General features: G+C 37.8%; 1 protein-coding gene across 1 annotated transcript in view; it reads right to left on the bottom strand.

Annotated features, from left to right (window-relative positions):
- The window catches only part of LOC134540927 (cytochrome P450 4C1-like), a 126,486-nt gene that overhangs the window by 8,551 nt on the left and 91,804 nt on the right, over positions 1-26,131 (bottom strand). The window contains exons 7-12 of the mRNA XM_063384004.1: positions 16,860-17,201; positions 14,807-14,949; positions 11,704-11,807; positions 11,286-11,354; positions 5,427-5,595; positions 3,643-3,822 (exon numbers count right to left, since the gene is read on the bottom strand). Of these exons, the coding sequence (XP_063240074.1) occupies positions 3,643-3,822; positions 5,427-5,595; positions 11,286-11,354; positions 11,704-11,807; positions 14,807-14,949; positions 16,860-17,201 (1,007 nt within the window). The remainder of the gene's footprint in view (positions 1-3,642; positions 3,823-5,426; positions 5,596-11,285; positions 11,355-11,703; positions 11,808-14,806; positions 14,950-16,859; positions 17,202-26,131) is intronic.

Here is a 26,131-nt window from a genome sequence, read left to right as displayed (position 1 = left end):
GGGGCCCAAGCTTAAAGGCATGTAGCCTAATATTGTCGGTCAGGCTCACCTGTACAATACCTTGGGATGATCTGAAATGTAAATAGTTTAGGGGTAGTCTTTCAGGCTTAAGTATACAGTTCCTGAGACCCGTTCTGAAAGGAAATTAAAGTAGGGGTATCTGGAAAGCTCACATATACAGTTCCTGGTGGCCGGTACAGAAAGGCAAGTATACCAACTGTAATACCCCAAGTGTCTTAAAGAATAATTAAATAATGAGGTAAAAAGATATGGAAACTCTAAATGCTGGGGCCCTCAATTAATAACTATAAAAAGTCAACAACAGAGGCGACACTAGGCATAAACAAAGCAAATTTAGAGACTCCCTACGAACACTAGGGAGCAAAAAGGATCGTTATTATAGATTAATTAAATAAAAACAACAGTTACGTCTATAAACTTCCTTATTTTATTAATCATTTTTCTTTCTTTTTTTTATAGATTTAATTTTCCTTCGTAACATTGGTTTTTCATTGATAAGTGATCTTACATAAATTCCTCACATTTACACTTATTATATTATATTCTTTGAACTTATTCACGATTGGGCCGGCCCTGAATGTTTAATAAAAACTACAATATTTAAAAACATGAATGAAATTAACATCGCTAACTTTACAGGTTGTACATATAGTCCTTGCAAAACATTATATAAATTTCCTCTCCTCGAACTGCTTTAACTGTCCGCTGTCTTAACTGGTTTACACTATTTTTGAGTTCGTAAAGAAAATGCTAGAATGATGTGGGTATCACCCGGGGCTGTAGGTAGACGGTGATCGAGTTAGTAGGCCTAAAGATGGTGGATTCTGCTCAGGAACTGACTCCAGAGGTTTTGGCAGAGGATTTTCGTTGCCCCAAACTTGGAACCCTGTCTGAAACAGAAGTCCAAATTCCAAAGAATCAGACCTGTTTCCAGACAGTAAACTTAAATGGCGCAAAAGGCCAATAGACGGAAATTAAAGGGGGGGGGATGACGTCAAGACTTACCAAAACAGGGTGTTGGTCCTGGCGCTCAGGAGAGGGCGTTTGGTTCCGAAAACCCGAACCACGATTCGCGGTAGACATGGAAGTCTTCATGATTTAATAAAAAAAACTAAGTTTCTCTACTTTTAACTAAACTACTGACTGGTTACTCTTAATTGTAGATAGGGACTTCATCCCTCTAGTCTGAGAAGACTACATAATATACGAAGTTCGCAGTTACAAACGGTACCAGCCAGTCAGGAGGCGCGCACCGAAGTCACTTCAGAGCGGGATATCATCAGTATATAATAAGCGCGGGATCTCTAGAGAATGGGAGGGGGCTAGGCTCTGAGCCGAAAATTACCGAGCCCACCCGAAGGTGTCCGGCATAAAAAATATCAGATCTTACTGGCGTGACTGCGCGACTGAGGCGATATCTTTTGGTGGCGGTAAGAAGTACTAATAAATCGACTTGTGGCCAACGAGTGTGTCAATGCTAGGAGTATATGGAGTAAACAGAGTTGCCACCTAGCGGCCCGAGACATAAGGATGAGAAAGGTTGTCGTTACCTCCGCGCGAGCGCGGTAGTGTCGGCGCTGCCGACGCCTACACGTGGATTAGTGACCCCAGCCGTCGCTTGATGTCGTTAAAGTCCAGAATCGTCTCTGCGGCTGTCAAGCCTGAGATGGCCTTGAATTCGGTTACCGCCCCCGTGAGTTCACAAGCGGTCATCGCTCCTGGCTTCTCTTCTGAGAAGAAAGGGTGGGGGATCATGGGGGATGGCTTCAAAAAACGCATGGTCTGTGGTACGCAAGGCCCACGGGATCCTCCCGTCGTGTCTTGCTGCTAGTGAACCTTATACCGATTCGTGATAGAGTAAGCAGGGCTCAGCACTGCTCCACGAGCTGCTGTAGGCAAAAGTAGTCATGCGGAGAAATTAATTTACCGGCCTCCGACGTGCCTCTAGCCGGGAGAAATATTAGCCAGAATGCTAAGCTAGCATTAGGGTGAAACAAAATCTGCTCGCCTCTGAGAACATAGGCTGAGGGCCTGGCCATAAAGAAATAAGAAGAGAAAAAAAGAATAAATTTCCAAAAATATATTTATGATAACAAAATTTTGAATAAAACGTGCCTAAATCCCTAATACACGGCACACAACAGTGTCTGGTAGGATCACCTGAACAGTTTCTGCGGCACATTATGAAAGGCACATAGTTAAGGGGTGTTAAACTGGCTCTCATATACTATACCTGGTGCCCTTTCTGAAAGGCATTAGGCCTAGGGGTGTCTGGCAGTCTTGCCTATACAGTTCCTAGGGCCTGCTCCGATAGGCACATAGTCTAGGGTTATCTGGAGGTCTCACCTATACAGTTCATGGGGTAGTGCTAAAAAGACATGTAGACTAGGGTGTCTGAAAGGCTCACCTATACAGTTCCTAAAGCCTGTGTTGAAAAGCACGTTGTTTAGGGTTGTCTGGCAGGCTCACCTATACTGAACCTGAGGTCTGTGCTGAAAAACTTAATGTATAGTGGTGTATTGCAAGCTAAACTAATAAGTTATTGATGCCCATGCTGAAAGAAAATAGCCTAGGGGAGTCTACAGTCACACATTTACAATTTTCAGGATGCACGCTGCAAGGCACATAGACTATGGATGTCTGACTGGCTTATCTATACAGTCCCTGGAGCCTGTGGTATTTGGCAGGATCTCCTAACCTTTTAATGAGGCCCATGCTGATCATAAATTAGTATAGTGGTATCAGGCAGACTTATTTATACATTTAATGTGACCTGCGCTTTATGGCACATAGCTTAGAAGTGTATGGAAGGCTTCAATATAGAGTTCCTGGAACCCACATGTAAAGGCACGTAGCCTACTGGTATATGGCAGGCTCAACTTTAACGGTTAACAGGGCCCGTGATGAAAAGTACTTAGCCTAGGGGTGTCTGGCAGGCTCACCTATAAAGTTTATGAGTGCTGAGCTAAAAGGCATGTAGCTTAGGACTATCTGGCAGGGTCACCTATACAGTTCTTGAGGCCCACACTAAAAGACACGTAGCCTAGTTTTGTCTGGCAGACACACCCATACCATTCAGGGGGTCCGTGCTGAAAGGCATGTAATGGAGGTGTATCTTTAAGGCTCACCTTTACAGTTACTGAGTCCCGCTCTGAAATCTCGTAGTTTAGGGTTGTATTGCTGTCTCACGTATATATTCCTAGTCTCATGCTGAAAGAAAATAGTATAGGGGTTTCTGGAAGGCTCAAGTATTCTGAACCTGGGGTCCTAGCTGAAAGGCACTTAGATTAGAAGTGCCTAGTAGGCTCATATATAGAGTAACTGGAGCTCATGCTGAAATGCAATTATCCTAGAAGTGTCTGGTAGTTTCACTTATACAGTTACTGGGGCCCGCACTGAAATGAATGGTTTTAAGGGTGTCTTGGCTCTCTCATCTGCACTGTACCTGTGAGTCTTCATTTCAAGGCAATTAGCCTAGTAGTGTCTGGCAGGCTCACCTATATAGTTCCTGGGGCCCGCGCTGAAAGGCACGTAGCCTAGGGGTATCGTTCAGGAATCACCTTTCAGTTTCGGGGACCCACACCAACAGGCACGTAGCCCAGGGGTGTCTGGCAGGCTCACCTATACAGTTCCTGGGGCCCGCGCTGAAAGGCACGTATGCGTAGGGGTGTCTGGCGCGCACTCGCTCCGTGGAGAAATTTTCTGGGTTGAACTTGTCAGGATCGGGGAAGTGGCGCTCGTTGCGGTGCGTGTTGTATATCAGCGCGCTCACAGTGCAGCCAGCCGGCACCGTGTACTGCCCTGTATGCCGCCAACACACCGCTCGTTACTTCCCTCTCGGAGACTGCATACCTACTGCTGTAAGGTTGGTGTTGTACTTCCTTACTTTTAAAATTAAAATCATTTGAAATTATTAGTTCCGTAAATCACGTTCAGAATGTAATATTTCGAGTGTAAATATTGATTACCTTAAGTTGAATGATTATTTTTTAATGTGTTGATAGTGATTTAGTTTTTTTTTAATTTCCTAAAGTTTTTTATTTATCTTTTAAACATTTGGAAAAAATTCAAAGAACAATGCTCAGGCAAAAATTATTTATCTTATCTTGCTCTTTTACTTCATTATGAAATAAATTAAAAAGTATTCCTGTTATTGTTATTTATATTGAAGTTTAATTATAAAATTAAATATATTGATAACTGTATTTTGTATTTAAAAGTAACTAGGACAATTTTAAATTATATTCTATAAACGAAAAATGTGACATTCATTTTTGTTTGTTTTTTTTATTATAAATATTTAAACTTAATTCCCAATTGTGCAGAACCATATAATGTGCTTAAATATTGCACGTGGTGCTGAACATTACAAGGGTGGCGACACTGCTGAAGTGACGGTTCGTTTTTTTGTTTGGTCTGAAAGCGTACCGAGGCATAATATCGGAGTTGGAGTAATGTGAAAAAGGAATATTCGTCTATATAATCTTTACAAAAAAATTTTTGCTGACCAGGGATTTCCAAAATTATTTAAAGTAAAAGGAAAAAGGTTCTTTACTTTGTACGCACTGTTTATCAATACGATACGCATTTTATTAGTTACAATTTTATAGTTTAACACAACTTTAGTCCCAAAAAAAATCATTATCCTACTGCACTCGAGCTTACAAGAGTGCTAATCATTTTGACAATTTTTTTCCTGACGAATCTATTTGAAATATATTGGAAAGTAGTAAGTACTAGTAACCAATAAAGGGGTTTTATATAAATGTGATGTTATTAATTTGAGGCAAAAATTTTATGCCACTAAACTGAAAGTTTAAATTAAACATTCGTGTAAAATGCATTAATTTGGTTTAGTATGTTCAAAACTGTTAAATTGATTTCTAGTTTCACTTACCCTGTTTATTCTCATCATATTTATAACACAGTAACTAAAAAAAATTACGTTTTACATGGCGTGTATTTTTTTGCCTGAAATATTTTTGCCTAAAAGTGTTTTCCTAATCTTATTTCCTCTTCGGAAAAATACTTACACGACTGTGTTTAACGTTATTTTGCTTAAAGTAACTTCGCTTAGTATTTCAGAAGATTGACTATATAGTGTTGCTGTCGCCGTAGTTCGACTTCCTGAAAATATTTACACAATTTTTCGTCTTATGGTCCATAGACCTAAAACCATCGTCAACTGAAATGTGTGTGTCAATGTAGGTGTGTACACATACATATATATTAAAATGCCGTAATTTTGTACAAAACAAAAACAAAAATAAAATGTTTGAGGTGTGCGGTGTGAGGTCTGATGTGTGTGGTGAGGTGTGAGGTGTGAGGTGTGAGGTGTGAGGAGTGTGGTGTGAGATGTGAGGTGTGATGTGTGAGGTGTGAGGTGAGAGGTGCGAGGTACTTGCCGAACTGCAGGTCGCAGGCCGCGCGGCGGGAGACCGAGTGGACGCTGGGGTACAGTCGCAGCGCCTCCTTGATGACCTGGCCCAGGTACTGCATGTCCTGCAAGTCCTGCATGCTCGCGGTGCGCTCGCTGCCCGCGAAGATCCCGTGCTGCTCCTCCGCCACGCGCGCCTGGTAACACAGTGGTACAGCACCACATAACTATGGCACACGGTCACGACACTTTGGTACACTGTCCCCCACACGATCAGGCCTGTCAGTCGGAACTGCCATTAGTGTGCGAGGACGATGGACAGATCAGTTTGAACTCATGGACAGACGAACTGATGGCATCTCATTGAATAGGACTGTAAGCTCTAGATAACTCCAAACTCTCAGACCAATAACTGAGTTTTATTGCAGACACATTTGTTTTTACTCTTTGGTTACTTTGGTTTTTTTTCTAATTAAAAGTGCAACTGCAACTTTAAACATCCAAAGTTTCTTCCATCTTATATATAAAATTCTCGTGTCACAGTTTTCGTTGCCATACTCCTCCGAAACGGCTTGACCGATTTTGATGAAATTGTTTGTGCTTATCCGGTATCTATGAGAATCGGCCAACATCTATTTTTCATCCCCCTAAATGTTAGGGGTAGTCCACCCCTAAATTTTTATTTTTATTTTTTGGACAACATTTTTTATTTTTATTTTTTTTATAATGTGCCATCAAAAATACATACAACCCTAAATTTTCACCCTTCTATCACCAACCCCTAATTTTTAATAGAATTTTATATTTTTCAACCCCGGTCGATAGCTGATCAATTAACACTTGATCAACCTTCCCCGCCTACAGCGAGCTCATTACCTGGATTAACACATAGACCACATATTAATATGAAATTCCATCCCTAAGGGAGTGGAAAAGTGATAATTTCATTTTATAACAGAAAAAATCATAGGTCAAAGACATACAAATAGTGAGTGAGTGTCATTTCTCTGTGTCTGCCACATGATCATACACATAGTAAGGTCTGGCAAATTCGTATTTTTCTCCTTGGTGAGACCAGCCCGCTTAGTGGAGCTCGCAGCGGCTAGCAAAATAAAGGTGCTAATAACAGTTTTGTTCTTAACTTCGTAAATAGATAGAGTTGCCTTGAATTTTAAACGCACCATCGTTTGATGCGTTTGTCATGTCTTTAATTTTCGTTTGTTTGTGCCGTATGCGTTCCTATACCATTCATCCGATTGCGATGAAATTTTGGTGAGTTGTTATGCGCATGCCCGTGAAGGTTTCTGAGACGGTATAACTATTTTGCAATAGTTGGAGCACAAATCGTTTCAAAAAATTAGTTTATTTCATATTATATAGCGGCACTTCGTCTGTTTTTGTTGTATAAGTGCGCACGCATGACACAATTGATTTAAATATAAAAGAGAGACAGAGATAGTGTGATATATAGAGAGTGAGATAAAGAGAGACAGAGAGATAAGTTGAGATAGAGCGAGGTATAGAGAATTAAATGGGTTAGATAAACAGATATACATGTATAGAGCTATATAGAGATTTATATATAGAAGATATAGAGATAGTGGGAGTTATATATATATGTAGATATAAAGAGATAAATATAGATATATACATATATAGATGTATATAGAGATAAATACACATTTGGAGAGATTGATGTATGATTTTTATATGTGGAACTACTTCAAACATATTACAAAACAAAACTGAATGAGGCATTGCAATGCATGCCGAGCATTAGCTAGATAATGGAATCTTTTCAATATTAGTAATCTCTTATTTTTAAGCTTTTATTGTTATAGAGTCTAGACTACATACAGATCACCAATTTTTAGATATATACAGGTAAATAACTATACACTGGCAGAACAACGTCTGTCGGGAACTGAAAGTGATATAAATTATTTTGCACACTTGACATTCAAATTAAGAAGACAATTACTAACTGCATCTGATTTCGAAAAATGTCACATTCACCCTGTGATCAGCCCGGGCAACGCCGGGTACTGTAGCTAGAAATTCCCTAGAAATAATTTATATGGCAAAACAACGTTTGCCGGGTAAGCTAGTCTTATATATAAAATTCTCGTGTCACAGTTTTCGTTGCCATACTCCTCCGAAACGGCTTGACCGATTTTGATGAAATTTTTTGTGCTTATCCGGTATCTATGAGAATCGGCCAACATCTATTTTTCATCCCCCTAAATGTTAGGGGTAGTCCACCCCTAAATTTTTTTTTTAATTTTTGGACAAATTTTTTTTTTAATTTTTTTATAATGCGGCATTAAAAAATACATACAACCCTAAATTTTCACCCTTCTATCACCAACCCCTAATTTTTAATAGAATTTTATATTTTTCAACCCCGGGAGATAGCTGATCAATTAACACTTGATCAACTTTCCCCGCCTACAGCGAGCTCATTACCTGGATTAACACATAGACCACATATTAATATGAAATTCCATCCCTAAGGGAGTGGAAAAGTGATAATTTCATTTTATAACAGAAAAAATCATAGGTCATAGACATACAAATAGTGAGTGTCATTTCTCTATGTCTGCCACACGATCATATGCATAGTAGGGTCTGGCAAATTCATATTTTTCTCCTTGGTGAGACTAGCTCGCTTAGTGGAGCTCGCAGTGGCTAGCAAAATAAAGGCGCTCATAACAGTTTTGTTCTTAACTTCGTCAATAGATAGAGTTAGTTGCCTTGAATTTAAATGCACCATTGTTTGATGCATCTGTCATGTCTTTAATTTTCGTTTGTTTGTGCCGTATGCGTTTCTATACCATTCATCCGATTGCGATGAATTTTTGGTGAGTTGTTATGCGCATGCCTGTGAAGGTTTCTGAGACGGTACCTATAACTATTTTGCAATAGTTGGAGCACAAATCGTTTCAAAAAATGTGTTTTTTTTTTGTTTTTTTTTTATATTATATAGTGGCACTTTGTCTGTTTTTGTTGTATAAGTGCGCACACATGACACAATTTATTTAAATATAAAATAGAGACAGAGTGATATATATATATATATAGTGAGATAGAGAGAGACAAATAAGTTGAGATAGAGCAAGGTATAGAGAATGAAATGGGTTAGATAAAAAGATAGGTATATAGATGTATAGAGCTATATAGAGATTTATATACAGAAAAGATAGAGATAGTGGGAGTTATATATGTATATATGTTAATACAAAGAGATAAATAGAGATAGATACATAGATATATATACATATATATAGATGTAGATAGAGATAAGTATATATTTAGAGAGATGGATAAATGATTTGTATATGTGTAACTACTTCAAACGTATTACAAAACAAAACTGAATGAGGCATTGCAATGAATGCCAAGCATTAGCTAGATAATGGTATCTTTTCAATATTAGTAATCTCTTATTTTAAGCTTTTTTCTATAGTGCTTTATAGAGTCTAGACTACATACAGACCACCAATTTTTAGATGTATACAGGTAAATAACTATACACTGGCAGAAAAACGTCTGTCGTGATCTGAAAGTGATATAAATTATTTTGCACACTTGACATTCAAATTAAGAAGACAATTTCTAACTACATCTTATTTCGAAAAAGGTACCCTTCACCCTGTGTTCAGCCCAGGCAACGCCGGGTACAGCAGCTAGAAATTCCCTAGAAATAATTTATATGGCAAAACAACGTTTGCCGGGTCAGCTAGTATTATATATACATTGAAATGATACATCCAACGGCAACAGCAACCACACAACTGATCGTGAGTGCGGAATGCTAAACTGTCAGTTCGCACTGTTCGGTCCGAACTGAGCAGCTGGAATAATCGCGTGTGCAGAGAGCTTCAATTCAGTCCAAATTGTCAGTTCGGGCTGTTCAGGGCGCTGTACTGATAGTGTTTCGCCGACCGCAAGAGTTGGGTGACCAGCTGTATTCCTATGAAGATTTCGTGACTGTGATGGCAGCAGTCATCGCTGGGTGATATGACTATTGCCCTGAACGAAGAAGTGTGCACCGAACTCATTTGGTGAAAAATTACTCCATAAGTTTCTCCCCTGTCAAAACTAGTACCGGTGTGACGGTAAATTGTCTGCCTATCCTTGTAACAGATGTTAGTCAGCCGAAGGAGTGGTTATGTTAGTTTTCCAGCAAATATATATATAAATATATACATGAGGGTTGTCTGAAAAGATTTAGACCTCAACATGAAGATGGCAGCACTCGTCAACGAAAATTGCTTTGAGAAATTTCAGCCATTTTGGACGAACATTTGTTTTTTAACAATTGCTTGCGTGAGTATCTGCATAATAGTTGTTTACGAATGTGATGGCCTCCTCATTCGTCAAAAATGTCTGTCCTCTGAGTGAAATTTTTAGCCTAGGGAACAAAATAAATGTCAATTGGGTTTAGATCTGGTTAGTTAGGAGAGTGGTCAAGCAGTTCAAACCACAGTTCGTAGATTTTCACCATGGCAACCGCTGAGGTGTGAGCTGGTGCATTGTTCTGGTGAATCAACATTTTTGGTTCTGCAAATGTGACATTTTTCTGTAATTTCTGCCTTCAGCTTGTCAAGTAATGATGTGTAGTTATGTTTTTCTTTTTCTAAAATAATTTATTAAGACAATTCTATGACTAGCCTAGAAAACAGTATCTCTGTTTTTTCTCCGGCCAAAGTAACAGTCTTTGCATTTTTGGGATCTGATTCTCCCTTCGCGGTTTTTGATGTCGCAGACGTTCATCGTCACCCGAACTGGTGTGGCCATGTTTGAATTGAGCTGCCCGAAATATCCTTGTGGTAAATGATGGCGCCGTATCACCATGCACACCGTCCAACTCGTCTTCAATTAGCGTAGGCGTATTTCCTTTCAAAAATAAATAATTAATGACACTTCGATACACAATTTTTTTCATTTACAAAAATATATGCGCATCGACCCACGAAAACGATGTTAAAAAAACAACTGCTTGTCCAAAGTGGCTGAAATTTCAGACAGTATATTCCTAAACATGATTAAACACATTCCCCAATGTTCGTTGACGAGTGCTGCCATCTTCATGTTGAGGTCGGAAACTTTTCAGACAACCCTCATATTTGTTAAACTACGAATGATTGCGAGGTACATAAGTGACTAGAAAAACTCAATTATTCGTACAAGAAATTTAAATAAAAACTAGGCTCTAGGCAGCCATAAACATTATAGCTACTTCATAAACACTGTAGTAAGAAATAAAGTTCGTATTAAATAATATTGCTGTTTATAAAAAATGTGTCTCACCTTTCTAAAATATTGCTGTGTGCATTGTTGGGTGAAAGTATAATAACCCTTAAACAATTCCAAAAATGAGTTTAAGATTCTTGTTTTATAACTCTATTACGTGGCCATATGGGAACGCTATTGTCAATATTATTAATCTTTGCATTCATTTTCATAATTTCTTGCAATTCACATCGTAAAGGTTTATTTTTGGTATAGAATTAGCATAGTTTAGCTTCTCAGTTAAACTTTTGCTTTTCCAAAACCATTTTATGTTATAAATTTGAAGTTTAAAGTTTTAAAAAGCCATCAGCAAAGGAAAAAAAAATAGCAGAATGTCGGTGCAAAGGTTAGAGTATTGTCCGTTCACATAATTTTGTGGTTTATTGCAGTGAATCATTATAAGGTAGACTGAATTTCTCAGAGGAGGCAGAAGAACTAGCCACCATACCACACTAATGTTTTGACAAAGTAGACCTTATCCGAAGTGAGCAGGTTCATAGGTTTTATTCAGCCGGACAGGTGTCAATGTGCTCAGTACATACTCATCAGGAACACCACGGCCTTCAGGGTGTCACCAGGAACTGTGTCGTACCTGCACGTCAGGGTGCAGCCCCAGCAGGAACAGACTCCAGGTGATTGCCACGGTGGTAGTGTCGTATCCCTGCAAGAGCGAAGCAGCAGTCACTACTGGCACCTCCAAGTGTCCCATTGGATGAGTTATTAGTAAGTGTCCCAGTTATTAGTTTGCTAAATATAGGAATCATTAAAAAAATCCAACGCAACAACAAATGTTTATTGCAACAATGTTTCGATAAATCCATAGTTGAGGAGATATTTCACATTTCCTTTTTTCCCATCTTTTTACGACTTTACTATGCACAATCGGTAATAATTACAGATATAGAGAGGCTACAACAAATCTATTCGTACCATTCGAAAGAGAATTAGATTTTCTGTTATGAAATAATGTTTTAACTAAACATTTGAAAATGGAGAAAGTCGACGCTTGCCTCGAACATGAAGGTGTCCACTTCCTCACGAAGCTCCTCGTCACTCATCACCTCCTTGGAGGACGCCTGCAGCAGGAGGTCCAGGAAGGCTGCCCGCTTCTTGCCTGCCGCAAGTGGGGCGCACGTCAACACCTGGGTCACAGCGAGGCCAGTGGAGATGGGCACAGACAAGGGATACTGGGGGAGGCAGCGGCCGTGGCATGTGGTGAGGAGCTGTGCGAACCTCGCCTGAAGCGATCTTGTGAAAAACGGCGGGAAGCCGAAACAGTGATGGCAATTCATACAGGAATTCAACCCCACTATCTATGGAATTCCAGACATGTGTCTTACCTCTGTGACACCCCTCTTAATGGCCCATGACACATAAGTCTGTCCACACTGAAGGTCAGTAAAGGTTTTACACGTCTGCGCCGAACCCGTGTTCGTCTCAGTGAGCCTTCGGCTGTCTTCGGCCTTCGTCGGCGTTATTGTCGTGTTCCTACCCCCTCCCCTCTCCACATCACGCCAAACCCTCCTGACCACTCTAGCCTCTCGGATCACTTCACTTTAGTTCCTTGATCTAGCTTGTTGTCACGGCCGGTCTAGGGGTCTATCATGGGTAAGTGTCTTAGTTCAAATTAGCGTGTAATGTTGCTCAGTGGAATATTGACCGTGTTAGTTCTTGTATACAGTTTAAATTTTGTTTCGTTGCCACGTTCTAGATTAAGGTTTGTACTCACGAGTCTATTAGCATTGGTTTATCTGGTTATATCACCCATGATCGGCACCCGGTTGACATGCATCGCATATTATTTACGTAAACTTAAATGAATCACTAGCCTTGCTTTGTAGAACCCTAACATTAGGGTGTGTAGAGTTAATCTCATGATCTCACATTGTTTGTACCTTGCACACGTAATTTCGCATAATGTTTATTCTCTAATGATAAGTGTTGCATTTGCTTATTAGTAACTAACATCCACTCATTATTTACGTTTCGTTCATACGTTCCTTATGATGTATGTGCAATTCACACACTTGTATTGTACACACACTACGTCAGTACGTCTCTTACGTTCAACATACTGTATACACGTATATGTATTGTACACATACATACACTATTTCTATATACGTTCACTACATTTATATGCACCTATCCTTTGCAAGGTTTCGCCTTTTTGTTATTTTCAATGATTGCCTTATTTTAAATGTATCAAGGTAATTACTTTTTACAAATAAAGTACAAAGAACGTCATACATCTCTTACGTATGACATATAACGTCTGTATTACGCTTATCCATGTATATTACTATTGTAGCTTAGCGGAGTATATCTCCTGTGTTATATAGTATGAAGAGATTGATATTTTTTATTGTTATTCGTGAGGGGATAAACTCCAAACCAATTAACAATTACACTTTCTCTTCTTTTTCAGCTTTTAGTTAGGGGCAAAATAAAGACAAACCAAATCAGAATTTATTGTAAGCCATTCACGGATTTCTACAGTAAAGCAATTAAGTAAACAAATCCTACACCAAGTTATCAAACCTTGACATGCCACTACCAGGGAATAATAGTCTAAAAGTCTAAAGGGACATATTTTTTTGTATTTGTATGTATGTATCTTGTTCACTTGTGTAACATAAATGTCCCCTTAAAATGACTTTGGGAGACTAGTGGATCTTTTAGTTTCAAAAAGGCAAAAAAAAAAAAAAAAAAAAGAGTGAATTTGTCTAAATGTAAGTGCTTCTATATGTATTGTACCATTAATTAAGTGAATATAAAACAACAAAACATGAATTCCACAAACAGGTTATAAAGGTAACTTAATTTACGTATACATATTGACAAATATATATATATATATATATAATTTATATAATCTTCAATGAATTGGTTGACAAATATGTTTTTAATTTATTAAATTAGATTAAAATTTATTTAAACTACATAATTTAAAGTATGGGCCAGCCCTAATAAGAAAACTACTCTTAGGTTTCATTTGGCATAGATAAACTAAACCATAAACCATAAAAAGGTTAACATTAACAATCCCAGATTTAGTGCTTAGAGTGATTAAAGTCGCGTAAAGAAAAATTTCGGATTTTCCAATCTTTTCAATGTAGTGGTTATGCTGTCGAAATAACAAAAAATCGGGAGGACTGGAGATATGACATTCGCTGGCCGAAGGTGAGCTGTTACATGGTATCAGGGCGCCTTAGTCGTCCTTTTTTCTGGAGGAAGGAGTCGAGGGTGGTGTAGTTAAGTCCACATCCGGCCCTTGAACCCTGTCCGTGAACAAGCCTTAATCGGACATGATCAGAACTGGTTCACAAACAGTTAATAAAATAGTCAGAAAATGCCCACTAAAAACGGTGATGGTCGGGGAATAAAAGTGACAAAATATCACCAGACAGGGAGGTGGATTCAAGTGTCAGCAAAGTAGCATGCCAGGATGCGAAGGTCGCGAACACGCGGTTTTCATTGACGTTTCCATAATTAAAAAAAATTAGTGTAGTATGACTATTTCTAATAGGCATGCAGACTGACTAATTACTGATTAAGAAATGAGTTATTGGGACAAAATCCCTTGCCTAGCTGACTACATATTTGAACGACGACCATGCATTGGAAGACACCGAGTTTGTACGGAACATGGAATGGTACAAATAGTATCGTTAGGGCAGTGACATGTATCTAAACAGCCGATTACATACTATCAATACGCAATCCATATAAATTTAAACAGACTCTGACAAATAGTATATATTAACGAGTGGGGGCAAATTTATTTTGATATTTAGTACACATTTCTCGTTTAGAGAATATTTATTTGCCTGGAAGCCACCAGTTACATTGAGATTGCATTGCTTAAACATTTTTTTTTGACAGTTATTAGCAGATATGTGTTAAACACCAGTTACAAATGTGTTTACACTTGCAAAAATAAATATTACATGTGCTTGGTTTGGTTAACTTGTGGAGAATTTCTGTAGATTCAATATTCAATGGCTAGGAAATAAATAATAATATCGACAATGGAAAATGTAAGAAGAAAAAATTAAATAATATTCATGCATCATTGATAACATATTTCTGCTGAAGACAAAAGTACTTTACCTTCGACAGTTTCTTGTCCTAGTTGCTCAGCGGTTGCATTAGCTGCCAGCTTGCTCTTCTTCTCAGCTATAATCTGGAACACCAAGAAAATGCGACGGTTTGGGACTTCTTTACACCGAATGTTGCTCGTGGAAAACCTATTATTTTATTTGAAAACAATGCCTAAATTAAAAAATTTGTGAGAACATTTGTTTTCTCTCTAGGGAAACAATTACCGAGCTTTGTAAATGAGATATTCTGGTTCGTGCAACACAATCCATGTTCTAACAAACTATAAATAAAAATTCGATTACACGGAGGATATTTGTCCTCATTAAAAACACAGTTACTTTAATATTATTTTTTTTAGTCGTATATATAAACTGTCACTACTTACATAATGTGTACGGCGATTAGAAATGGTGATCAAAGTATCAAAACACACATATTAGATGATATCATCAGTGCCTAAAAGGAGTGGATAAGTACCTATTTTACCAGTTGGAGTAAATGACGGCTACAGCAAAGATTTTATGATAAACATTTTGTAAATCTGTATCGGTGCATGAGCGCAGGTGCTGCCCCCATATGCTTATGTGATCATTGGACATGTTCGGCATGGGCTTCATGTACGCTGATGCATGATCCTCCTCCTTCCACCCCTCCTTCGGCGTGTTATACTTGTGTCACCCCACCTTTGTGTTAAGGGTAGCTAGGTGCATGCGCAGTTTAAATTCGTGCTGTAACCTATTTAAGCTCACGCAGCTTATCCTTGACTGGCTCCTTGAATTAAATTAACCTTGCAACTACATGTAACTTAGCTTTCCCACCTGGATCTGTGGAGTATATATTCCATAATTAGTCTTGTCATTAAATGAATCCTATATCTTTAGTGTTAATATGCTGTATTCCTTTCATTGTTTGTTTTTTAAAGCCTTACTTTATTCCTGTCTTGTAAATATAATCTGTTGTCTTAACTCGTTCGTAATTACAGCATGCACGACTTTTGCTCAAGTTTTTCACGTGATTTTGTTAGGATTATTTATTAATTGGATTGTAACAGTTTAATATGAAATCTTGTGTCATTCCCTGATTTTTAATTAATTTTTTATATTTGGTTAAATAAATATTATTTTGTCTTTCTTCGCACAATGGAGGTCCCAGATATCCTTATTAGAAGGAATTTCGCGGTTAGTTTAGAAATATTGTATCTTCGTTAGCAGGTTTGAAACCCCTCTGACGACGAAACTGTCCCATACGTTTCTAATTAGAGATCATTCAACTTGATAATTGGATATGACCTTTGCGACCCTAAGCAAATCATAAACAAGGAGAAATAGTAACCCAACTACATGCAGTCCTGCCTGAGGATGACAACTTTGTATCGACCAATGAGCAATCTGACAATGCTTTATTAAAAATAAGCTAGTTAATGCTAGCCAAAAGTGAAAACAAACCACTAGATATTCTTGATTCTAATACCTTAGGGACATTATTTCTTGGATCACTACTTCTAATCGTTGTCCAATTTAGTAATAAGTGATTATCAAACATTGCCCACGTCATAAAAATCAATGGCTTATAAACAACACAACCACACAAACATGGGTGTCGTAGAGTCGTCCAGCTCTGGACGAGATCCTGATGGTCTCACCATCATAGCAAATTCGCGAATGACTGCGAGGTGCCTCACCATGCACTAACAACACAGCCTCACTCAACCCATAGAACACGGATGTCATAGAGTCTTCCTGCTTCGGACGAGGTCCTGGTGGTCTCATCTTCCTGACAAACCCGTGGATGACTGCGTGTTCTCTCACCACACGCTAACAACAAAATTACACTCAACCCATAGAACACGGATGTTATAGAGTCGTCCAGATTCAGACGAGGTCCAGGAGGCCTCAAATTCCAGGCGAAGCTGTGGATGACTGCGAGGTGTCTCACCACGCGCAAACAACGCAGTCACACTCAACCCATAGAACGTGGATGTCATAGAGTCTTCCTGCTTCGGACGAGGTCCTGGTGGTCTCATCTTCCTGACGAACCCGTGGATGACTGCGTGTTCTCTCACCACGCGCTAACAACAGAACTACACTCAGCCCACGTAACACGGATGTCATAGAGTCTTCCTGCTTCGGACGAGGTCCTGGTGGTCTCATCTTCCAGGCGAAGCCGTGGATGACTGTGTTTTCTCTCACCACGCGCTAATAACAGAACTGCACTCAACCCATAGAACGTGGATGTCATAGAGTCTTCCTGCTTTGGACGAGGTCCAGGAGGTCTCACCTTATAGGCGAAGCCGTGTATGACAGCGAGGTGTTTCTTCATGCGTTTGCCACACGGCAAGCGGAAGTAGACGCAGTCCGGATGCAACCAGGGACGGAGTGTGCGGTACAAGACTTCCTCCGAGACTCTGAAACAAGAACAAGTCTCTCTCTGGTTGTGGGGAGTGTGTAGCTACTGTGAGTTAACAAGTTGCGTCGAGAGAAGATCACCTCAACGGAGCAAAAATATGTTGGTCATATTAGTGTAATTTTGTGAAATTATGTAGTGTCTACACCTTAAAATGTAAACGAGATAGAGTAATCATATATTGGATATTAGTGGAGTGGTAAATTGAATCGTATTTTATTATTCTTGGACGTGGCATAAGCCTACCTGTTATTTATTAAAGGAATGCCCCATTTTTCCACTGAAACTTTCACCACACACATTCTGTACAAGACTTAAGTAAAATTTAATTGGTTTTAATTTAATATTTACATATGGATTATGATGGCATCCTTCAGTAAGTCTGGCGTATTTTTATTTGATGACCTTGACAAAGAATGAGACATGAGAAGCAAAGTTGTTGTGAAGTTAAAACGAAATAAGATAATTGTTTCAATATTATAAGTAAACATGACCAAATTTCGTAATTAGCTCACAAACCATCTCGATCGTCTGATAGTTTACGGTATCATAAATTGTTCATGAACACATGGAAGTGTTACTGACTATGGTTTAGTATAGCTACTTAATAAAATTCTACCACTGACATGACAGACAATTCAAGTAGTGTAAAAATGTATGTCCGGGGACAGGGTATAAGGCGTGGTGCCGGCCGCCATCTTGGATTGTGACATCATGGTGGCCAATTTTTAATTACCTTGAACTTGACCTTTTACTTTGAACATGACCTTCAAATTAGCCAAATTTTGCAACATATTTGTCCAAAACTCGACACTTTTTCCAGAATTTTTAAAAAAATTCGCCTAAAAATCTCAAAAATATTGATGATTCAAAAATTAGGTATTCGAAAAACGTCAAATGACTTTTTCCCTTAGAAAGAACACAAATTCCTAAAAGCGGCTTAAAATTCCTAAGAGCTAGCTGCTCTAAGCCGTCGAGGTCATGACCTTGAAAGATAGGATGACATGGCGGCTATTTTGAATTATAACGTCACTGTTGCAATTTCCGTAACGTCCGCCATCTTGAAATCATTACTTATTATCCAATTTTAATACCAAAAAAAAATAATTTATAAAATTTCATTAAATTTTTATTAATATCTTCAATAAACACCCTTCTGCATTTAATTAAGCCCACCATCTTGAAAATCCGTAATTTTAATGCTAAAAATTAGGAAAAAAAAATTTATAATAAAAAATTTAACAAATCATATTTTAATAAAAATTTCTTTAAAAACGCACTTTCATCATGCAGTCCTTGGGTCGAACCTGGTAAGGGTGAGAATAAAAATTGGTGACCAATACTTCCTCCACAAAAGCCGCCTACAGACTGACCTACCACCACTAATGCCAATGTATATATAATTAGCTAGTATGAATTCATCTCCGCCACCTTGTTTACATCTGCTAGAGTGCACTGTCATTATGTTAGTTAGTTATTTACCTGCTAGAGTGCAGTTATAATTTATTATTACTAAGACACCCGCCATCTTGTGATTAAAAGCCATTTTGTAAAGTCGTACATATTTTGATAAAAATCGGGAAAAATTCCAAAAATAATAAAATAATTCTGTAATCAATACACTCATATATTCGATCATTTCCGAGCCTTGGTTCGATCCCTGGGGAAAGCAAAATTAATTAATTTTGTGTAAAACTAATAAATTCAATCAGATTAGCTAAAAAAAATCCTAAAAGCTGCTTACGTTCATCATATACAAGCATCCTATAGCCCTTTATGTACGCCATCTTGAAAAGTCGTCATAATTAACATAAAAATTAAGGAATAAGTTTAATATTCATTACAAAATTCACTCATTAAGTAACTGGTTTTATCAAGGTATTCATGTCCTTGCTTCGATCATTCTTCAAAGCAATTATTTTTAATTTATGTAAAAAAATACTAATTTAATATATGTCAAAAACCCTAGAGGAAGCATAGGTTCATAGTCTACCCAGCATCAGTAAGCCATATTGACCACCATTTTGGAAATTTGTAGATAATAATTAACCTAGAAATTCGGGCAAAATTCCAAACTTCACTCATTAAATTAATGACTGAATCGATGGATTATTGTCCTTTGTTTTATTCTCGACCAGTGGCAAGTATAACTAATTTTTAATAAATTGTATATTCAGTTTCCCATTTATTTACGAGGAGTTTATTAATGATTCACTCAAAGAAAAACAACTCAAGACAATATAACTATCCGACGAATTCAATACCTTGGCGATATACCTAACATGGAAGTTGAGTTTTCAATACTTATAATAACTTCTAAAGAGCTCATGTACAATGTTATATGTATAGGCAAAACATCTTCAGACCATGAGACCAAGTCAACAACAATGTCATATGTATAGACCAGATGTCTCCGATCCACAAGACCTTCGTCAATATAATATAACATATCATTTTAAGCAGTCAAGATAAAGTTTTAAAATTCTAAGACCTATAGTATGATTATAATAAATAATAAGCATTGAAACCAACAGATCATGTTTTACTGTAACAAGAGGACCAAGAATCCCTGAAAAATTATTTATCAATACCAAGAGGTTTTAAACTGGTAAAAGATTCACAGAAAATAAGATTTGTCTACGCACATTTAACGACGCACATTCAACAAAAGGAATGAATAAACACAGAGTATACACAGTACACAGAGTACATACAGTTCACACAGTACACACAGTAAACACAGTACACACACATGGACCCGCAGTACACACACATGGACCCGCAGTACACACACAATACACACAGAACATGCATTGGATATGTAATGCAGGCATTGCAGTAGCGTGCATAGAAATCAGATGCAAGAACTAAAACATTAAATTTTTGAAATTAAATTCTTTTTATTTATACAAATGCAAGTAAATCTAATCATTATAGTATGTAGCCGGCTTCCCTCAGTTCTTCGAGTATGGAGACTATTTCGTTGGTGCACGAATAGTTTCCTGCACAAACCAAAGCATGAAGAAGTCTTAGCCTGTCAGCCAATATGTTAGGATCTTCACTTGAAGTGTATTCATTCTCTTCTACTGCCTTCTTCCTTGCATGTTTATTATAAATACTTTTAATATCACCATCGTCCCAGATATCATCATAAGCTTTATCATAATTATTTGTTATAACACGATGTATCCATCGTTTCGGTCTCACGTCTTCGTCACAGCTTTCGATTCTGACAGCTTAAGGGAATTGAGTACAGTCTCCGATCACGTCAATAGCTTCAGAGTCACTATCAGGAGAAGTAGCAAGTTGTGTCACCTGTTGCCAAGAATCGACACTACTTTAAACGGGTTATTTTGCATGAGATAAATTAACTCTCACCACTGAATGGTGCTAATGTAGTCAATTAGAGCCAAGTAGTCTCGTAGCCACGTAGCTTCGTGTCCTGGAAGCTTCATAGTCCTGTAGCCTCGCAGTCTCGTAACCTTGTAGACTTGTAGCTTTGCAGTCAAGTACTCATGTAGACATGTAGTCCTGTAGTCTTGTATCTTCGTAGCCTCCTAATATTGTAGTCAAATAGCGCTAGGCCTAATACTATTTGGAGTCAAATACTTTTGACCTCATTGATTGTTGGAGTCAAAGACAGTAGGAGCAAATGACTGTTGGAGGCATTGTATCCTAACGTAAAATTAACGAACGCAACTTACTGAGTTGGGTGTTCGTGAAAATGTGTGTCATTTTCGTTAGATGTGCTTTCTGTTTGTTGAATCTGCTTCCGATTGTGTTTTTTTTTAAAGATTATGCTTTCAAATGTGCTTACTTTTCGGTGATTGTGCTTCCAATTGCGCGTTCTTTTCAATATTTGTGCTTCCGATTTTGCGTCCTTTTCTATATTTGTGCTTCCGATATTGCGTCCTTTTCTATAATTGTGCTTCCAATGTGCTTTCTTCTCATTGGATGCTTGCACTGCGTGAACGTTGTGTGGCCATTGCGTACATTGCGTGTAAAATGCGTGTAATGCGCGTCAATTGCGTGAACATCGCGGCTTCGTGCCGTTTACTGTGTGTACTATGTGTACTGTGTGTGCTTTGTGTACTGTGTGTACAATGCGTACATTGCGTACATTGCGTGTAAAATGCGTGTATTGCGCGTCAATAGAGTTACCTTATTTTTGTGTGCTTTTTTTAATGTTGGTTTGACTCGAGTATTATAGTAAATGGTTCTTGATTAAATTGATCGATCGCGGGTATATAAGCGAGTCCTAGACAGCAGGTCGCTCAGTTTGTTACTGTCGTCGACGGTGTAGGGATCACCTAGTTTGTTTCATCTGGTGCATAATTCATGTAAATTACCTGTTCTTGAGAACTCGATGGCATCTTTACCGTCTTTAACGTCGAACTCGATGGAGGTTGTACCATCAACTACGTGAACCATAACATCAGCGATGACGATGGTGGAGCAGATCCCGTTGGCAACGTCGACGTCAACACTGGAGGAGACTTCAACAGTCGAGATACCACCAGCAGAAGAGTCTTTAATGCCGGTAGTGCTGGCTGTACAGGAAACCTCGACGAAAGCTGCTTCGTCCTCGATGGAGACTTCAATTGATGGCGAATCGTCAACAACTAACGAACATCGATGTCGTTACTGTGACAAGATTTTCTGAAACATCAGCAATGCTCGTCGACACGAGAAGAGAGAATATGCTAAGATTCCTCCTCGCAACATGTTTGGTTTTGAAAAATATCATAATCAGTTTGCTAGAAAATATAATATGAAAACGCACATGAAGACATGTAAAGGTTCTGCTGTGCGGCATAAAGTAAAGGTTTCTATACAACAACGATGCATTGATGTTCATAAGAGTATGCCTGGAAATGGTACAACTGTGGCAACGCCTGTATCTGGATCAGGTCTGAAAGGCGTGTCTTCATCACCACGGTATCCTTGCAGCAACTGTGATACGTCGTTCGAATTTTCCCTAGATGCACGAAGACATGAGCGGAGTAAATGCAAGAACAATCCTTCTCGCATGAAGTTTCGCTGTAATGAGTGCCATAAATGGTTTACTCGAATTGACTGTTTGCGACATCATGCGAAAAAAATGTAAATGTGAAGTCTGTGCGCCTACGGCTGAACTACGTGCAGAAATTTCGACTCCTCGCTTTAGATTGGAGACTCGTAAGCGTACAAGAAAGAAAACCGATGTGCAGCAACCGATTGCTATTACGTCTGAACATGAAAGTAAAACTAAGACTGTGTATGGTGCATTACAAGTGAACGATAATGGCTTCTACTTGGCGCAGTCGGCATTTCGTGGAACGTTGAAAGACTAATATTATTTAAATAAGTTAAGTGTGTCGAAGGACAATTGTAATTTTCTTGATGATATCAGACAGGACATTATCAATCAGCTTACTGATGATGTAGCAACAATCTGTCCATTAAAATATAAATTGTGGTTGGACTATATATATGGAAAGTCGTATCCATTCGATGACAAAGTGAAGAAGTGTGCATTCAAGACATCGGCTACAGTAATTTACAATTATGACGATGTGAAGCAAACTGTCAAACACGCTGTCGAGAAACTCTGTCATGAGGAGGAGAACTATGTCAGTAAAGGTTCTGGCTGGACTCTGTCTAGTATAAACCAATTGGAGCTAAGAATTAGTCATTTCACGCCTATGCGGACCTAAAGATTATGAAATTGTTAACTTTCGCAAGTGTTCCTGTAATAAAATAGACATGAAGAAACAAAATTTGTTTTGTGTAAGAACTTATGGTGTTTTATTTTCGAACCTGTTTTTTTTTTTAGGTATTTTTACATAAAATTATATTTTTGTATCGGCCAGGGATCGAACCAAATTTCGAATCCATTATTACTTTAATGAGTGAATTTTTTGATGAAATTTGGATTTTTTCCTGAATCTCTAGCTAAATACTTACACGATTACAAGATGGCGGGCACCTTAGTGATAATAAATAATAACTGCACTCTAGTGGGTTAAAATAAAACTAGCATGATGGTAATGTACTCTATAAGACGAGTATACACACAAGATGGTGTCCTCCACAGAGGAAAAAAGATGGTGGCAATGTCCTCTAGCAGGTGGTGGCTCCTGGTAGTGTGTACTGAACACAAAATGTCGGATCCATAATGGTTGTCAAGGTCAAAGCCAAATTTCAAGGTCAAAGTCAAATTTAAAGGTCAAGGTAAAAGTTCAATGTCATAGTTCAAGTTCAAAGTTCAAGGTCAAGGCAAAAGTTCTATGCCAACAGTCGAGATCAAAGGTATGGTGAACAGAAAATTATACTAACATGGCGTCAGCACACTCTAGCAGACGAAAACAAGATGGCGGACTCTAGCGGACGAAGACAAATTGTCGGACATGTCATACCATTTGACGATATATACCTTGGTATTGGTGGTGAGAGGTCAGTCTAGGTGGCTTCCGTGGAGGTAGGATCTGTCGTTTTTTATTTTTTGCTCTTGGTTTCGAATCAAAGACGGGAATCGATCTAATCAATCACAATCAGTATTCTAATAAGTTAATTTTTGATGAATTTTGGATTTTTTTCATTAAAATCGGATAATAAATAAATATTTTCTAGATGGCATCCATGACGTTAATGATACAAGTGGTGACATAATTCAAAATGTTGATTGTGCTGTAAGACGTTTTTATTATTTTTATTTAGAATTTTTTAATATATTAATTAATTACTGGTTTACTCTCGCCGGAAATCGAACCGAGGACCGAAATCATTTAAATTATTAAACATTTGAAGTAGGCAATTTTTTAAAATAATTTTTCCGGAATTTCTAGCATTGAAATTACGGATTTTCAATATGGTGGTCTTAACGAAACATGCAAAGTTTTTTAGATTTTTTATTCAAGAATTATTTTTTTATAAATTTTAAAACTTTTTTCATTAAAATCGGATAATAAATAAATATTTCAAAGATGGCGGTCATGATGTTATACTTGCTGACGATATAAATACCTTTAAATAGGTGGTGGGAGGTCAGTCTGTCGGCGGCTTCCGTGGAGGAAGAACCTGATATCATTTTTTTTGAGCTCTTCGGGTTCGAACCGAGGACTCCAAGCTCCATGGCGTAAGTGTATATTTAATTTTTTAAAAAAATAATTTTTTTAAATATGTTATTATTAAATTGGATTTCTTAATTATTTTATATTGTTTTTAATTTTTCTTGATTTCCTAACATAAAAATTATGGATTTTCAAGATGGCGACCGTAACGTAAACTGCAACGGTGCCGTCTTAATCCAAGATGGCGGTCATGGTATAATTATTCCTAGAAATGGCCTTTCGGAGGCTTTAGACATGAATGCTAAAGCCGTTTTTAGGACATTGTTTTCTTTCTAAGGCAAATTTTTTTTTGAGGTTTTTCGAAATCCTAATTTTTGAATTGTGGAATACTTTGAGAATTTTTGGCGAAATTTTTTTCCAAAAAAAAATGGAAATTTTGGCGATTTTTGGCTAATTTTGAAGGTCATAGGTCAAGGTCAAAGTTCAAGTTCAAGGTCATCCAAGATGGCCGCCGTGACAACAGAATCCAATATGGCGGACAACACCACGACACCACACCCAGAAACCAAGTCCAGGGAGCCCAATTTACGTACTACTGTCGTTCGAATTTTCCTATGATTCACGAATATGTGAGAGCAGCAATGTGTAATGAATCCTTCTCGTACGAAGTTTCGCTGCGCAGAGTGCCATGTTTGGATTACATGTGTTGACAGTTTGCGACGGCATGCGAAAAAAAAAAAGGTAAAAGTGAAATCCGTGTGCCTACTGATGAATTACCTGCAGACATTTCGACTTCTTGCTTTAGATTGGAGACACTTATGCGTACAAGCACAAAAACCGATGTTCAGAAAACGCATGTGATGAGTCCTGGACATGAATCTAAGACTCAGACTTTGCTCGGTACATTACAGGTAAATGATAACAGATTCCACTTGGCGAAATATGCATTTCGTGGAACATAAAACACTACTATTATTTAAATACGTTTAGTGAGCCGAAATACATTTGTACTTTTCTTGACGATATGAGTCATAACAATATCAATCAGCTTACTGATGAAGTAGCTACATACGGACCTTTAAAACATAACTTGTGGTTGGACTGTGTAAATGACAAAACATTTGTTCGAGGACAAAGTGAAAAAGTGTGCATTTTTACAGTGAATACTCCCATTTTTAATTCCAACGATGTGAAGTAGTCTGTTAAACACAGTATCAAGAAACTCTGTCGGGAAAAAAAAGAACATGTAGGCAAATAATTTGTTAGGTCTCTGTCTCCATTAAACCGATTGGAACTAAGAATTATGTAGTCAGTTCAAGCCGATGCAGAACTAAATGTTTATAAGATTATTAACTTAAGCAAGTGTACCTGTAGTAAATTAGGAATTATGTAATAAATTATAATTGTAAAAACGTTATTTCCCCGAATTTATAACTAATAAGTTACGAATTTCCAAGATGGTGGTAATAACTGTTTACTGGAGGTCGGTTGGCAAGGAAACTAATTTGCTCTAAAAGGTATTCACCATATTTATTTCAATTATTATTTTTACCTATTTTTTTGCATCTATTAAGTATCGAAACAAGGACGGATGTTGATCCAATCATTCACTTATTTCATGAGTGATTATTAATAACAAAATGTGCAGAGGTTGTTTTTAAATATTTTTTATTAAAATTTTATTAATTTTTAATTTTCTTCATGATTTTTAAAAAAATTTCATTCAAATTGGATAAAAAAAATTCAAGATGGCGGCCATAACAAAAATTGCAAATTACCTTATAATATAAGATTATGTCAGAGGCTTATCAGAGGCTGTCGATGTGGATTCTTAAGCCTCAAATTGGACAGTTCAAGCCGTTGTCATTTTTGAGGACTA

The sequence above is a fragment of the Bacillus rossius genome, chromosome 17 (assembly GCF_032445375.1).
Source record: "Bacillus rossius redtenbacheri isolate Brsri chromosome 17, Brsri_v3, whole genome shotgun sequence".
NCBI classification, from domain to species: domain Eukaryota; kingdom Metazoa; phylum Arthropoda; class Insecta; order Phasmatodea; family Bacillidae; genus Bacillus; species Bacillus rossius.
Note: the sequence above shows the minus strand (reverse complement) of the source record. Positions and strands in the feature narration are given on the sequence as shown.